Consider the following 16,496-nt stretch of genomic DNA (forward strand, 5'->3'; position numbering starts at 1 on the left):
AACTCACAAATACACTAAATTCACAGGATCTTCACTGCTGTCAGATGGCCATCTAGCCTCTGTTTAAAAACATCCAAGGAAGGAGAGCCCACCACCTCCCGAGGAAGCCTGTTCCACTGAGGAATCGCTCTAGCGGTCAGGAAGTTCTCCTAATGTTGAGCCAGAAACTCTTCTGATTTAATTTCAACCCATTGATTCTGCTCCTACCTTCTGGGGCCACAGAAAACAATTCCACACCATCCTGTATATGACAGCCCTTCAAGTACTTGAAGATGGTGATCCTATCACCTCTCAGCAGCCTCCTCTCCAGGCTAAACATGCCCAGCTCCTTCAGCCTTTCTTCATAGGACTTGGTCTCCAGACCCCTCACCATAACATCAGATTTAACAACAAATGTAGATCTAACATAAATGTAAACTGGTCATAACTGTAGCAGGTTTGTATCATTCCTCCCACACTGTTCATGACATCTGTTTCTCATTCCTGTTTTTGCAGGTTGTGGGAAAATGAGCAAGAGTATTCAAGAGCTGAGGTAGAACCTGTTTTTATGCATGTGATAGAAATGTCAGTAACACTGCAGATGACATTTGGACCATAGAAATGTCCATGGTGGTTTTGACAAAATAATTCAATATTAGTCAAATTTTTTTTCCACTGCTAATATTCCTGTTTGCAAGAAAATTCAGTATTTGTCAAACTTTATTTTTCACCAGTATTATTTCTGACGAGACAAGAAAAGTTATGGAAGAGTCAGTGCATGTATGAACTATATATGGTGACATTTTCTTCTTTTCTCTTTTGCTTGTTGTGGAGAGCCAGTTTGGTGTAGTGGTTATGTGTGCAGACTCTTATCTGGGAGAACCAGGTTTGATTCCCCTCTTCACCTGCAGCTGCTGGAATGGCCTTGGGTCAGCTATAGCTCTTGCAGAGCTGTCCTTGAAAGGGCAGCTTCTGAGAGAGCTCTCTCAGCCCCAACTACCTCACAGGGTGTCTGTTGTGGGGCGAGGGGGGAAGGTAAAGGAGATTGTGACTGCTCTGAGATTCAGAGTATAAGGCAGGATATAAATCCAATATCTTCTTGTACTTCACACAATGAGCAACATGATCAGAATGAAAACATTTGGCATATAGAATCATAGAGTTGGAAGGGATCTCCAGGGTCATCTAGTCCAACCCCCTTGCACAGTGCAGGAAACTCACAAACACCTCCCCCTAAATTCATAGGATCTTCATTGCTGTCAGATGGCCATCTAGCCTCTGTTTAAAAACCTCCAAGGAAGGAGAGCCCACCTCCTCCTGAGGAACTGCTCTAATGGTCAGAAGTTCTTCCTCATGTTGAGCCTGAAACTCTTTTGATTTAATTTCAACCCACTGGTTCTGCTCCTCCCTTCTGGGGCCACAGAAAACAGTTCCACCCCATCGTCTAGATGGCAGCCCTTCAAGTACTTGGAGATACTGATCCTAGGAGAGCCAGTTTGGTGTAGTGGTTAAGTGTGCGGACTCTTATCTGGGAGAACCGGGTTTGATTCCCCACTCCTCCGCTTGCATCTGCTAGCGTGGCCTTGGGTCAGCCATAGCTCTGGCAGAGGTTGTCCTTGAAAGGGCAGCTGCTGTGAGAGCCCTCTCCAGCCCTACCCACCTCACAGGGTGTCCGTTGTGGGGGAGGAAGGTAAAGGAGATTGTGAGCCGCTCTGAGACTCTTCAGAGTGGAGGGCGGGATATAAATCCAATATCTTCTTCTTCTTCTTCTATCACCTCTCAGCCGCCACCTCTCCATACATCCCCAGCTCCTTCAACCTTTCCTCGTAGGACTTTGTCTCCAGACCCCGCACCATCTTTGTCACCCTCCTCTGGACCCATTCCAGCTTGTCTATATCTTATGCATTGTATGACTTTGTGGGACGGAGTAGTTGGTGCAGAGCAAACTTCATGTGTGTGCCTTGGATTCCGCAGGGAGGAGCTGGAAAGGAAATCCAAAGAGACCTTGAAACTCCAGGAGGACGCAAGCAAGGTCTCGGTGGACTCCATCTTTCGTCAAGAAGGCACTTCTTCTCCGTGCTCTGGGATGCATTCAAGTATGTACTTCTGAACGTGCGTGTTAAAAAAAAAAATCCATTGGCCTCGGAGAAAGACCCAGAGCTGACCTTTCCGCTCGCAATGGCCATGAGATATTTTCAAACTTTTGCGGAATGGATGGTTGGAGAATCGGAAGTAGGAGAAGGGAGTTCAGATGCCACTGTGGATTAGTTGCTGTTCCACAGCATTTGGTTTTCCATCTGCCGGTGTGCCCTGTCTTGGAGGACTATTGTGCGATGAAGAGCTTGTAAAAGCCTACAGACTTCCAAGGGTCCTCCAAAGCACGGGTCCCCAACTCCTGAGTCATGCACCGGTACCGGTCTGTGGCCTGTTAGCAATCGAGCTGTGGAGCAAGGCAGAGGCACCGCACCACCCCTTCCACCTGCCTGGGACCTGGGCAGACAAAAGAGGCAGCACGGCATCACTCCGAAGCTGCCTCCCCTTGCAGGGCAGGCAGCCTTGGAGCAAGGCCACACCACCTCTTTTGTCTGCCTGGTCCCAGGCAGGAGGAAGAGGCAGCCCTGCTGCTCCCGTCGCCTACCCCTCATTTATAGACCCCCTCCAATCAGCTGGTTGGTGGGGGGTCAATAAATGGGAGGGGGAGGCAGATTGGCCACTTCTGCTGCCTGGCCACCTAGCGGGGAGGTGGCAGAAGCAGCCCCAGTCTCTCCCCCCCATTTAAAGACCCCCCATGGGGGGCAGCAATGGGGCGTGGGCGGGAGCAGCCTGGGGTGGCAAAAAACCAAGCGCCATCCCCCCTCCCACCGGTCCGTGGAAAAATGGTCTTTCACAAAACCGGTCCCTGGAACCCAAAAGATTGAACGTATATAAACATATGAAGCTGCCTTATGCTGAATCAGACCCTCAGTCCATCAAAGTCAGTATTGTCTACTCAGACTGGCAGTGGCTCTCCAGGGTCTCAAGCTGAAGTTTATCCTATTTGCCTGGACCCTTTTTTAGTGGAGATGCCAGGGATTGAACCTGGGACCTTCTGCTTCCCAAGCAGATGCTCTGCTACTGAGCCACCGTCCCTCCCCAAGGGTGGGAGCCACCGCTCCAAAGTATCATAGGGAGTGACAAGATTCTGTCTGTAAGGGGCCTGGGGAGTACTCTGACCTTCCCAAGTAGATCTCACATCAGAGTAGTCCCCCCCCCCCGTTTCCCCCCAGCATTCTAGACTTCTGCCTATAACTCCAGCTTTTTCCTGATGACCCTGTCCTCAGCTGTCTCACGGGCTGTGACCCCGAGGTGAAAGGGGGAAGGCAGTGTCACCTTGGAGTAGGGTTGCCAGTCCCTAGTTGGGGGCAGGGGATCCCCTGGTTTGGAGGCTCTTCCCTGCTTCAGGGTTATCAGAAAGCAAGGGATGGGGGGGGGGGAGGAAATGTCTGCTGGGCACTCCATTATTCCCTATGGAGACCAGCTCCCATAGGGTATAATGGAGGCTCTATCTGGGGAGCGGGCTGTTTTTTGAGGTTTTCAGCATAATAATAATAATAAACTTTTATTTATATCCCGCCCTCCCCGCCAAGGCAGGCTCAGGGCGGCTAACAAGACATGGTAAAACCATGATACAATAAAACAATATATAATATAATTAATAATTTAAACAGTAAAACCAATAAAACAATATAACATTATAATATAATCAAATTGTGTATAAGATGGCTCGGTGTTATTGATGTTATCAGGGTTCCGTCTTAAAAAGCTAGCTGGAAGAGGACAGTTTTGCAGGCCCTACGGAATTGGTTAAAATCCCGCAGGGCCCGCACCTCTTCCGGCAGTTGATTCCACCATTGGGGGGCCTTCATAGAGAACGCCTGTTCTCTGGTAGTTTTTAGTTTGGTTTCTTTTGGCCCAGGGATTTCGAGAAGATTTTTTGAACTTGATCGTAGTGCTCTCTGGGGAACATATGGAGAGAGACGGTCCCTAAGGTAGGCAGGTCCTTGGCCATATAGGGCTTTAAAGGTAATGACCAGCACCTTGTAAGGGACCCGGTAAACAATTGGCAGCCAGTGCAACGCATCTGGTGCGTCTCCTCAAAACACCCTACAAGTTCTAAGTCCAGTTCTATGAGCCCCCAAAGAAGGTGCCCCTATCCTTCATTATTTCCAGTGGAGGGAAGGCATTTAAAAGGCGTGCGGTCCCTTTAAATGTGATGGCCAGAACTCCCTTTGGAGTTCAATCATGCTTGTCACAACCTTGCTCCTGGCTCCGCCCCCAGTTCCCCAGATATTTCTTGAGTCAGACCTGGCAACCCTTCCTCGGAGGGAGGGTGTGACAAAAACAGCCCAGACTGGCTTCTTTATTCCCGCTGCTCTTCATAGCTGGTAGGGAGTCAGGGTGGCAGACGTTCAAGAGGAGACCAGTACAGGTAAATGAGACGACCTGTTACCCAGCAAAAAAGGAGAGGGTGATTCAGGGACAGTTCCCAGCGGCTTTCACTTACTTGCTGTGGGGGTCGTTTTGTAGAAAAATAGGTGATGGGGCAGCTCTATCTACTAATGGATGGCCGGCCCGCCTCCGCCCCGGGGAACCTGGACCGGGCTTTGCAGGCTGTTGCAACGTGGCTCAGACTGAGCGGGCTGAAGTTGAATCCAGCGAAGACAGAGGTTCTCCAGGTGGGTCGTGGCACTCTGGGGAAGGAAATATCTCTCCCGGCCTTTGATGGGGCGCCACTGAAGATGGCGCAACGGGTAAAGAGCCTGGGTGTTTTACTGGAGCCTTCATTATCAATGGAGGCCCAGATAACAGCCACTGCCAAGTCAGCATTCTTTCATCTGAGGTGGGCGAGGCAGTTGGCCCCTTTCCTAGAGCGGCAGGACCTAGCAATGGTGATCCATGCGACGGTCACCTCAAGACTGGACTACTGTAACGCTCTCTACATGGGGCTGCCTCTATACCGGACCCGGGAGCTACAGCTAGTGCAGAATGCAGCAGCCAGGCTGCTACTTGGTCTTCCAAGGTGGAGGCATATACGGCCTGGGCTGCACGGACTGCACTGGCTGCCGATTGTATACCGGATCCGGTACAAAGTGCTGGTCATAACCTTTAAAGCCCTATATGGCCAAGGACCGACCTACCTGAGGGACCGTCTCTCCCCATATGAGCCCCAGAGAGCACTGAGGTCAGTAGGTAAAAACAAACTGAATATCCCTGGGCCAAAAGAAGTAAAACTGCAAAGCACCCGCACTCGGGCCTTTTCCGCCGCAGCCCCACAACTCTGGAACCAGCTCCCAGAGGAGGTGCGGGCCCTGCGGAATTTAGATCAGTTCTGCAGGGCCTGCAAGACCGCCCTCTTCAAACAGGCGTTCACTAATGATGGTACCAATGTTTACTGCTAAATTAATAATGCTTACCGCCACTGTTAGTCTAGGAATGTTTTAATCACTGATTGGTTTTAATGTGTTCTTAATGTTTTATTATTGTATTGTTCATTTTAAATGTTGTAAGCCGCCCTGAGCCTGCTCTGGCGGGGGAGGGCGGGATATAAATAAAATTTTACATTACATTAGCATAACTCATTAGCATATGCCGCCACCCCCAGCCAAAAGCAACCCGGGCAAGCGAGGCCTGCTTGGGCTGGCTAGATATCCAAGCCACCCGCCGCCCAAAATCACATAAGAAGTGGAGAAAGGGTGGCGCGGGCTTCTCCAGGGGCTAATGAGGGCTTCTGGGGATGTGGCAAAGCCCCTGGTGGCTGGCTGGCTGCCCACTCTCCTAATCGGTGGGTCTGATCATAGTTAAGAAGTCAATACCGCCTATACTGGACTGAAATAGCGCTATAGAATGGTTTTAAAGTTGATATGTAAATTATGGTTTTATATGTTTTATTGGATTAATTGTTTTTATAATGTTGTAAGCCGCCCTGAGTCCGCTTGTGGAGAGGGCGGGATATAAATAAAAAGTAATAAATAAATAATCCAGGGATTGTTATGCAGCTGCACCTCCTATTCAATGGACAAGGTAGGTGGGGAGGAGGAGGGGGAGCCCTCAGAAAGGTTCAGGAGCTGAGCTCCTGAGAGCTCCTGCTGAATCTGAGGCCTAGCTGTAATACGAGTATAAGGCTGGCGAAAAGACTCAGTTTGTTTCTTTAGGTTATTTACACCCGGCATTTCTCCCCAAAGCAGCTTACAGCATCTTCTGCCATTCTGCCCTCAGATGAACAACCCTGTGATGTAGGAGAACGACGTTTAGCTTTGGGTTTTCATTGGGGAGATAAGCAAGGTAGCGATGAGTTAAATAAGTATGACAATTTGTGTGGCTATGTAAGAAGGCCCCTACATTTGCACTCCTGTGTCTGCCGGGGCACTTCTTGGGGCCGCCTTGACATTATGTCCTGTTTTCTTAGGTCCTTCTACTCCGTTTACGGGCAGCCCGAAGCAAGGGACTTCAGGGAGATGCAGCACGGTGACAGAGACCACCTCCTGCTCCAGTGCCCCCAGCAGCCCCTCCAAGCACTTGTACTCCAAATATGAAGAAGACCTTGGGAGCTCCAGGAGGGGCAGCGGCAGCTCTGGGAAACAGCACACGGAGAACATCTTGGAAGAATATTCGCAGCAAGTCCAAGATCTGCAGAAGAAGCTAAATGAAGTGAGTGTTAAACTGTCCTTGCTGTGGCTCAGGGGAAGAGCCTCTGCTTTGCACGCAGAGGGTCTCAGGTTCAATCCCCAGCACCTTTAGGGGTTCTATTTCTTTTTAAGGATCAGGCGATGGGTGATGTGAAAGACCTCTGCCTGAGAGCCTGGTGAGCCACTTCCAGTCTTAGTAGCCAATACCAGGGCTTTTTTTGTAGCAGGAACTCCTTTGCATATTAGGCCACACACCCCTGATGTAGCCAATCCTCCTGGAGCTTACAGTAGACCCTGTATGAAGAGCCCTATAAGCTCTTAGAGGATTGGCTACATCAAAAAAGGCCCTGGGCAATACTGACTTTGGCAGACCAGGGATCTGATTTAATAGAAAGCAGTTTCATGTGCCATGTTTCTTTTTTAAGAATCAGGTGACAGGTGATTTGAAAGACCTTTGCCTGAGACCCTGGTAGGCAAATGCCAGTCTTAGTAGGTACCATGGCTTTTTTTAATAGCAGGAGCTCCTTTGCATATTAGGCCACACAACCCTGATGTAGCCAATCCTCCTGGAGCTTACAGCAGGCCCTGTACGAAGAGCCCTGTAAGCGCTTGGAGGATTGGCTACATCAGGGGTGTGTGGCCTAATATGCGAAGGAGCTCCTGCTAGAATTTAATCACTGGCCACACCCCTCTGATGCAGCCAATCCTTCTGGAGCTTACAGAAGGCCCTGAAAGAAGAGTTCTGTAAGCTCTTGGAGGATTGGCTACATCAGAGGTGTGTGGCCTAATATGCAAAGGAATTCCTGCTACAAAAAAAAAAGCTCTGCTGACTTTGGCAGATGAGGGATCTGATTCAATATAAAGCAATTTCATGTGCCATGTAAGTTGCAATTTTAACTGCAGCTAAGGGGTGTTACAACTAGTAAAATGCATTCTCTGCATTCAGGAGGGGTAGGGAGGAATTATCCAGGTTCCCTGCCAAGGTGGTTTACATTCTGTGCTGAGCAAAGCTCAGATTGGCAGCTGGTGTAAATTGGTTGAGATTGTTGAGGAATAAATGGGAGTCTTATGGTTTTTCTCAATAATATCTATTGTCCATGCATATGGCACAGGCTAAGGCCTTGGTTAAACAAAGAATTTTAGGCCAGAGGTATCAAACTCATTTGTTATGCGGGCCGGATCTGACATAAATGAGACTTTGTTGGGCCGAGCAATGTCAGGCCAGGCCGTGTGTGTTTCTATTTAAGATTAGGTAGCAGAGATATAAACTTTATAAAGGACACAGACAAACACAATTAAGTTTTTTTTAAAAACCACTTAAAATAAAACATGCTTAAAATATTAAGCACACATTGGTCTGAAAGGTGCTTTCTTTGTATCTCTCCCAGGGGGCGCAGGGAAGTGGGCAAAGGAAGCTCTGGCTCTTTCCTTCCCCGGGGGACCAGGAGGGGGAGGAGCCTCAGCCAATAGAAGGAAGAGAGGCTTCGCTTATTAGCTCTGCTGTGCGACTGAACAAGCCTGGCAAAGCGAGCTGAGATGCAGAAGGAAGCAAGAGAGAGGGAGAAGGAAGCAGAGGACAGCCAGTTGCTCAGGGGCCTGATAGGAGCCCTCTGAGGGCCTGATTCGGCCCCTGGGCCATATGTTTGACACCCCTATTTTAGATGTAGAAAGGCAAAGTGACCTGACTGGAGTTAAAAATGACTTACTGGCGGGATGTATTATGAATCGGGTCCAGGTTGTAAACGGCTGAACTGTCCGTGGACAAGCTGCCTGATGGCCTCTGGCAAACACGATGTGAGTTGAGCTAGCAGCTGGTCCAGCCATTTGCTCCACTGGAAAATCTTCAGGGCAGCCTGTCAATGCACAGATGTTTCTTCAGTCGGGCCGACCGCCTAAGGGTAGGAGTAGAGTAAAGGGTACCAGTTTGTGGTTCTATTTCCTCTCCTGCAGGCTACAGAGGTGCACGAGAAGCAGAAGTTCACTTTACGGCAGACGGTCATTGAGTTGCAGACAAGCCTTCGGGAGGTACAGAGGGAGAAGGACTCCATTTGTGACCTCAGGTGAGCTTTCTCCCCAGGTAGACCAAAGACAGCGGAAGTGGGAAGGTGAAGTGTTCTTAACTGCTGAAGTGGGAAGGTGTACCAATCAGACAGTCTTGCACAACTGAGTACAGATCTGTTACTTTTTTAGATTAAGTTGTTTTAGAACCATTGAGTTGGAAAGGACCTCCAGAGTCATCTAGTCCAACCCCCTGCAGAACGCAGGAAATTCGCAAATACCACCTCCCCCCCCCCCCACACACACACATCCAGTGACCCCTGCTCCATGCCCAGAAGAGGGCAAGAAGCCTCCAGGATCCCTGGCCAAACCGGCCTGGAGGAAAATTGCTTCCTTGCTTCCCGGGAGCGGATGCTGTGAGGCACATTCCTGTTAGGGAGGGCACACTGGAAACAGATGGGGTCTGGAGATCTCCTGGAATCTCAGCAGATCTCCAGACTCCAGAGATCAGTTCCCCTGGAGGAATTGGCTGCTTTGGAGGGTGGATTCTATGGAACTGTATCCCTTGATCAGGGCCGGCGTGTGGGAGTAGGCGGGATAGGCAGTTTCCTAGGGTGCTACCCTGCCTGGGGGCACCACCAGGTGCCCCCTTACTCCCCTTGCCTCTTCCCCTTCCTGAGAAGGTGCCGCTCGGCCACAGCGCTCTTTGGAGGCCTCCTTGGACCGAAAGCATCCAGGCGCTATAACTGTGCTCTTCAGAGGCTTCCGAGGAAACCTCTAAAGAGCGTGGCGGAGGGGGAAAGTGGCGGTGCAGCAGCACTCTTGTGCGCCGCCCCTCACTTCCCCCACACACACACTTGCCGCCCTGCACGATGACACCACTAGTGACGTCATTGCACCGCATGAAATAAACTTTGTTAAGGGAGCTTGTTGGGGGGGTAGGTGGGAAGCGGCTCAGGGGTCCGCCTGGAGCGGCAGAACCCCTAGCGCCAGGCCTTCCTGTGATGGTCCCTCGCATCCCCAACCGCTGCTGTTCCTGGTGCCAAATCTTGGAAATTCTCAGCGGAGAGATGGTGCTCCTAACCGGAAACATGCAGTGTTTATACAAAGCCTGCTCATTTACAGGTATAGTAGCTGAGCGGTGAGGTGCAGATGGTGTGTGCATCCTTTCCTCCCTTGCAAGCTGCAAAAAGACCCACCTGACTCCTTTGAAGAGAAGGCGTTGGAGAGATGGGAGAGAACCTTCTGGGGTTGCCGGGCCCACCCTGGCCACCATTGGGGGAATAGGAGGTAGGGTTGGAAGATCCTGGTTAGGGAACTCTTGGAGATTTAGGGGTGAAGCCTGAGAAGGACAAGAACCTCAGTGGGGTACAGTTCCCTAGACCAATGGTCCCCAGACTTTTTGGCACCAGGGACCGGTTTTGTGGAAGACAATTTTTCCACGGATCGGTGTGTGTGTGTGTGTGCATGTGTATGTGTGTTTTCAATGGTTTCAGGATGACACAATTGTGCACTTTATTTCTGATAGTTTGATGTGGTGGCTAAGTGTGCGGACTCTTACCTGGGAGAACCGGGTTTGATTCCCCACTCCTCCACTTGCAGCTTTGGGAATGGCCTTGGGTCAGCCATAGTTCTGGCAGAGGTTGTCCTTGAAAGGGCAGCTTCTGTGAGAGCTCTCTCAGCCCCACCCATCACACAGGGTGTCTGTTGTGGGGGAGGAAGGTAAAGATTGTGAGCCAGTTTGAGACTCTGAAATTTGGAGTGGAGGGCTGGATATAAATCGAATGTCTCCTTATTATTATTATTACCACATTGTAATATATAATGAAATAATTATACAACTCACGGCCCAGTTGCTAACAGGCCACGGACCGGGACTGGTCCGCAGCCCAGAGGTTGGGGACCCCTGCCCTAGACAACCTCCAAAGCATCCATTTTCTCCCAGGGAAACGGATCTCTGTAGTTTGAAGGTGAGCTGTAATTCTGTGAGATCCCCAGGTTGTACCTGGAGGCTGGCATCCCTTGTTTCTCACTCATGGCCCCGAAGCTCTGGAACTCTCTCCCAAGTGGAGGAATCAACTGCTCCCTTCTGTCACCATCTTCAGCCAGCAAATGGAGCCTTTTTTTGTTTCGTTTGGCTTCCCTCCTTCCCGACCGACGTATTAATTGCTGTCTTTATGTCTTTCTGATGTTTTTAAACTCTCATTTTTAATTTCCTGTAAAGATGTTGGAGGTTAATAATAATGGTTTTAAAATGTGATTCCATCATCGACATTTTCATCTTCTGCATAGGGGCCTTAGTAGATCATACGCTGAACATGAGTCAGCGGTGTGCTGTGGTGGCTAAAAAGACAAATGCAGTTTTGGACTGTATTAACAGAAGTATAGTGTCCAAATCACGTGAAGTGATGGTATCGCTTTACTCTGCTCTGGTAAGACCTCACCTGGAGTATTGTGTTCAGTTTTGGGCACCACATTTTAAGAAGGATATAGCCAAGCTGGAACAGGTCCAGAGGAGGGCAACGAAGATGGTGAGGGGTGTGGAGACCAAGTCCTACAAAGAAAGGTTGAAGGAACTGGGCATGTCTAGCCTGGAGAGGAGGTGGCTGAGAGGTGATAGGATCACCAAGTACTTGAAGGGCTGTCATATAGAGGATGGTGTGGAATTGTTTTCTGTGGCCCCAGAAGGTAGGAGCAGAACCAATGGGTTGAAATTAAATCAGAAGAGTTTCCGGCTCAACATTAGGAGAACTTCCTGACCGCTAGAGCGATTCCTCGGTGGAACAGGCTTCCTCGGGAGGTGGTGGGCTCTCCTTTCTTGGAGGTTTTTAAGCATAGATGGCCATCTGACAGCAATGGTGATCCTGTGAATTTAGGGGGAAGTATTTGTGAGTTTCCTGCATTGTGCAGGGAGTTGGACTAGATATCCTGGAGGTCCCTTCCAACTCTGATTCTGTGATTTTAAATTGCCAACAGCCTCAGTGGCCCTCAGGAGGGCAGAAAGGCAGGGTGACAGTTTTGTAAATTAAAGTACTTTAATGAATAAAACACAGTTGCAATGTCCCCTGAGACGCCAACGTCCCCATTGGTTGCTTTCTTTTCCTGTTAAACAGACGAAGAGAATCCCAAACCTCTCAGGATATGTGCGCTGAGCTGCGGGTGAGGATCAATGAGCTGGAAACAGCCAATCACCTTCAGGAGGAGATGCTGAAGGAGGCCAATAACCAAACGGAGCACCTGAAGACCATGGTGCAGGCCCACGAGGAAGTGCTCCAGCAGCTGCGGGACATCCTGGTCGATTACGAGCAGCACTCCGGCAAGAAGGTCTGCGGAGGCGAGAGCGCCTCCAGCCTGCACATCCGGAACCTGCCTACAGTTTTTCTTAAGATCCTTCGAGACCTCGAGGCAGAAGTGATGCACATCAAAGAGATGATCGCCCCGGTGAGTGCCTTTCCGTTCGTTTTAAGCTCAACCTGTTTTGCGTAAGGCCTAGCGTTGCCACCTCCTACCGGCAGCCCCCCAGTCCCTTTGCTGCGCCATAGGCCGGCAGGATAAAAAATAAGGTTAAAAAAAACCACTGTCACATCCATGGTGAAACGTCATTTCCAGGGAGACTACAGAAATGACATCAGAGCCAGTTTGGTGTAATGGTTAAGTGTGCGGACTCTTATCTGGGAGAACCAGGTTTGATTCCCCGCTCTTCGACTTGCAGCTGCTGGAATGGCCTTGGGTCAGCCAGAGCTCTGGCAGAGTCATCCTGGAAAGGGCAGCTTGCAGCTTCTGTCAGAGCTCTCACAGCCCCACCTACCTCACAGGGTATCTATTGTGGGGAGGGGAAGGGAAAGGAGATCTGTAAGCCGCTCTGAGACTCCTTTGGGAAATGAAGGGCAGGAGAGCCGGTTTGGTGTAGTGGTTAAGTGTGCAGACTCTTATCTGGGAGAACCAGGTTTGATTCCCCACTCTTCCACTTGCAACTGCTGGAATGGCCTTGGGTCAGCCATAGCTCTGGCAGAGGTTGTCCTTGAAAGGGCAGCTGCTGTGAGACCCCTCTCAGCCCAACCCACCTCATAGGGTGTCTGTTGTGGGGGAGGAAGGTAAAGGAGATTGTAAGCTGCTCTGAGATTTGGAGTGGAGGGTGGGATATAAATCCAGTATCATCATCATCAGGGGTCATTTTGTAGAAAAATAGGTGGTGGAGCTCATCCAGGGATCGTTATGCAGCTGCACTTACTATTCAATGGACAAGGAGGTGGAACTCTCTGAAGGAGGAAGTGGAACTCTCAGAAAGGTTCAGGAGCTGTGCTCCTGTGAGCTCCCACTAAATCTGAGGCCCTGATCATCACACTGCTCCAGAAATCTATGGTAAAACCACAGAATTTCTGCTGAATTCCTAGAGTGGCATGACATCACTTCTGGGTTCGCCCTGAAAATGACATCTTGCAGTCGACATGAAGGCTGCACCCCCTACGTTTCCCCACCTCCCAGTCTCTTATCTCCTGCTGTCAACCCTAATAATGGCGGAGGTTTCTCAGCAGTGTGTGGTGGGGGGACGACTAGTGGCATAATCAGAGTCAGATTTAATAGTCCGACCTTTAACCAGGTCATGGGAGCACACAATGGCTCCCCCCCGCCCTCCACTGGCCTGGCAGAATTTCTTGTCTGTACTGTAGCAAGAGGATTCAATATCCTGTTTAATAAGACAGGTTCAACCACCCGTTTTAAATCTAACTCTACAATGCAATCATTTTTTGAACTGGTGGTCACGTTTCTAATGCACAGTTCAACGTGGCTTTGGAAATTGTTGATGAGTAGGTACAACTGTTCTGAAGAGCTAAAATTGAGTCCAGTGGTACTTTGGAGACCGACATGTTTTTGGGAGCGTTAAGGTTAAATATATATGAACATTTATTTATTTATTTATTACTTTACATTTATATCCCGCCCTCTCCGCAAGCGGACTCAGGGCGGCTTACAACATCATAAAAACAATCAATTCAATAAAACATATAAAACCATAATTTACTTATCAATTTTAAGACTATTAGCGCTGTTTCAGTCCAATATAGGCGGTATTGACTTCTGACTATGATCGCCAGCATTCTGTAGGATGTCATATGAAGCTGCCTTATACTGAATCAGAGCCTGGGTCCATCAGAGTCAGTATTGTCAACTCAGACTGGCAGCTCCTGGACCTTTCTGAAGGTTCCCCCTCCTCCTCCCCACCTACCTACCTTGTCCATTGAATAGTAGGCGTAGCTGCATAACAATCCCTGGATTAGGAGAGCGGGCAGCCAGCCAGCCACCAGGAGCTTTGCCACGCCCCCAGCAGCCCTCATTAACCCCTTTCTCCACTTCTTACACGATTTTGGGCAGTGGGTAGCTTTTGACTGGGGAGGGTGGCTCAGGAGAGCCCCAGGTAAGTGAAGCCTGCTTGGGCTGGCTGGATCTCTAGCCAGCCCAAGCAGGCCTTGCTCGCCCAGGGCTCTCCTTTCTTCCATCAGGTTCCTTTTGGCTGGGGGCTGGGATCAGTGTTCCCTCTAAGCTGAGTTAGCGTGAGCTGGCACACAGATTTTTAGCCTCCATCTCCGACATTTTTGTAGAATTTTTGCTCACATGACTCCACAGCTTAGAGGGAACATTGGCTTGGATATGCTAATGAGTTGCACTAATGAGCTCCACCACCTGTTTTTCTACAAAACGACCCCTGGATGGGAGACCACCAAGGAAGCCCAGGTTTGCTTCCCACAGGCCAGCAGTGGCCACCCAGCTTTGCTCATCTCTCATCTGGAAAACCCTCCGGGTTTGCCATAAGTCAGCTGCAGCTTGACAGGCTTTTTCCACTACCACCATCAGTCCTGGCCAAGATGCCCAGAGCCCCAAACAAAGAACGATCTACAAGCCTAGCTGTTCCTCAGTACTGTATTTATGGCCAGGTTCCGTCAATGGGCCACAGAGTCCTGCTCAGTTTTCGAGCAACAGGTCCCTTTTTGTGGCATTTTCATGGAAGCCATCCTTGTTCACTGATCGGTACATTGTCATGATTTATGAACCACAGCTGGAAGAACAGCTGGAACAGATGAAGAAAGAGTCAGTGTCCAAAACTCAGCTTCTGCTTCAGCAGCATCAAGAGAGGTACGTTGTCTTTGCTTTCTCCCTGAAGAGAACTGGCTGCGTTGTTCAAAGAAGGCTTGTGTTTCCTAAATGAACCTCCCCGCCTAGTCCGCTCATAAGGCCCTGCTTCAGTTGCCCCCACCATCCGAGGCAAGACAGGAGAGAGCTTGAGCAATGGCCTCCTCAGTCAATGGCCTCCATAGCCAATGCTATGGAACTTGCTCTTCCAAGAGATTCGTCTGTCTCCTTTCATTGCAGTCTTCCACCACCGGATGAAGCCTTTTTTCGTTTTCTTTTATGTAACCCAATAACTGTTATAGGCCCTCCTCACTAGTTGTGGTGTTATGCGGGAGATTTATCTGTCTCAGGGCCTTTGTCTGTCTCCTTTGCATTTTAGGCCACACCTCCCTGACGTAGCCAATCTTCAAAGAGTTTACAGGGTTGTTAGTCCAGGGCCTGCTGTAAGGTCCAGGAGGATTGGCTACATCGGGGAGTGTGGCCTAATATGCAAAGGAGTTCCTGCTACAAAAAAAGGCCTGTTCTGTCTCCTTCCGAAGTTGTCTTCCATCAATGGATGAAGACTTTTTTCCATTTTCTTCTACAAACCCCAATAACTGTTACGTATCCTCAGGGGTTTTTTTGGTAGAAAAAGCCCAGCAGGAATTCATTTACATGATAGGCCACACACCCCTGATGTCACCATTGTTTCACATGGGGCTTTTTGGTAGAAAAAGCCCAGCAGGGATTCATTTGCATATTAGGCCACGCCCCCTGACACCAAGTCAGCTGGAACTGCGTTCCTGTGTGTTCCTACTCAAAAAAAACCCTGCATGTCCACCTCATGGGAGATGCATCTGTTTCCTTCCATTGTTGTCTTCCACCAAAGGCTGAAGCCTCCCTTTGTTTTCTTTGACCTAACCCAGGGGTGGCCAAACTGTGGCTCGGGAGCCACATGTGGCTCTTTCACACATATTGTGTGGCTCTTGAAGCCCCCACCACCCTGGCAGCCAGCTTGCAGAAGGCATTTTTCTCTTTAAATCACTTCTCCAAGCCAAACCAGCTGGCAGCTTAGAGAATGCATTTAAAGTTGCTTTCTCTCCACCTCTTTCTCCCTCCCCCATCTATTTGCCTGTTTCGTTTTCATTGGTGTATCCTAGTAACTTATAAGGCCCTTCTCCCTAGTTTATCTGTTAGGTGTGCAGCTTGATACATTGTTATGGCAATATTTTATATACACTTATTTTAAATGCTGTTTTAATGCTGAAATGTTTTATTGTTCCCTGCCTTGGAGACCCTCCTTAGGTGGAAAGGCACCGTGGAAACGTGTAGAAGCAAATAAATACCTGACAAGCAGTGTTTCAGATCTGTCACAGCCCAATAACCATTATGTGTCCTCCTCATGAAATAGAGAAGGTAGAGAAAGAAGGACTTTTCTCCCTTTCTCACAATACAAGAGCTCGTGGGCACTGAATGAAATTGCTGAGCAGCCGGGTTAGAATGGATAAAAGGAAGTCCTTCTTCACCCAAAGGGTGATTAACACGTGGAATTCATTGCCACATGAGGTGGCGGCAGCTACAAGCATAGACAGCTTCAAGAGGGGATTGGATAAGCATATGGAGCAGAGGTCCATCAGTGGCTATTAGCTACAGAGTATTGATAGAAATCTCTGTCTGGGGCAGTGATGCTCTGTATTCTTGGTGCTTGGGGGGGGGGCACTTCTAGTGTCCTGGCTCTACTGATGG

The 16,496-nt window shown here is 49.4% G+C and overlaps 1 protein-coding gene across 1 annotated transcript in view; it reads left to right on the plus strand.

Moving 5' to 3' along the window:
* The first annotated feature begins 506 nt into the window (after window positions 1-506).
* Window positions 507-16,496, plus strand: part of LOC132577673 (coiled-coil domain-containing protein 158-like) — a 62,519-nt gene continuing 46,529 nt past the window's right edge. The window contains exons 1-6 of the mRNA XM_060247467.1: window positions 507-532; window positions 1,954-2,075; window positions 6,425-6,666; window positions 8,595-8,704; window positions 11,756-12,083; window positions 14,698-14,774. Of these exons, the coding sequence (XP_060103450.1) occupies window positions 507-532; window positions 1,954-2,075; window positions 6,425-6,666; window positions 8,595-8,704; window positions 11,756-12,083; window positions 14,698-14,774 (905 nt within the window). The remainder of the gene's footprint in view (window positions 533-1,953; window positions 2,076-6,424; window positions 6,667-8,594; window positions 8,705-11,755; window positions 12,084-14,697; window positions 14,775-16,496) is intronic.

Source organism: Heteronotia binoei, chromosome 9, assembly GCF_032191835.1.
Source record: "Heteronotia binoei isolate CCM8104 ecotype False Entrance Well chromosome 9, APGP_CSIRO_Hbin_v1, whole genome shotgun sequence".
Classification (NCBI taxonomy): domain Eukaryota; kingdom Metazoa; phylum Chordata; class Lepidosauria; order Squamata; family Gekkonidae; genus Heteronotia; species Heteronotia binoei.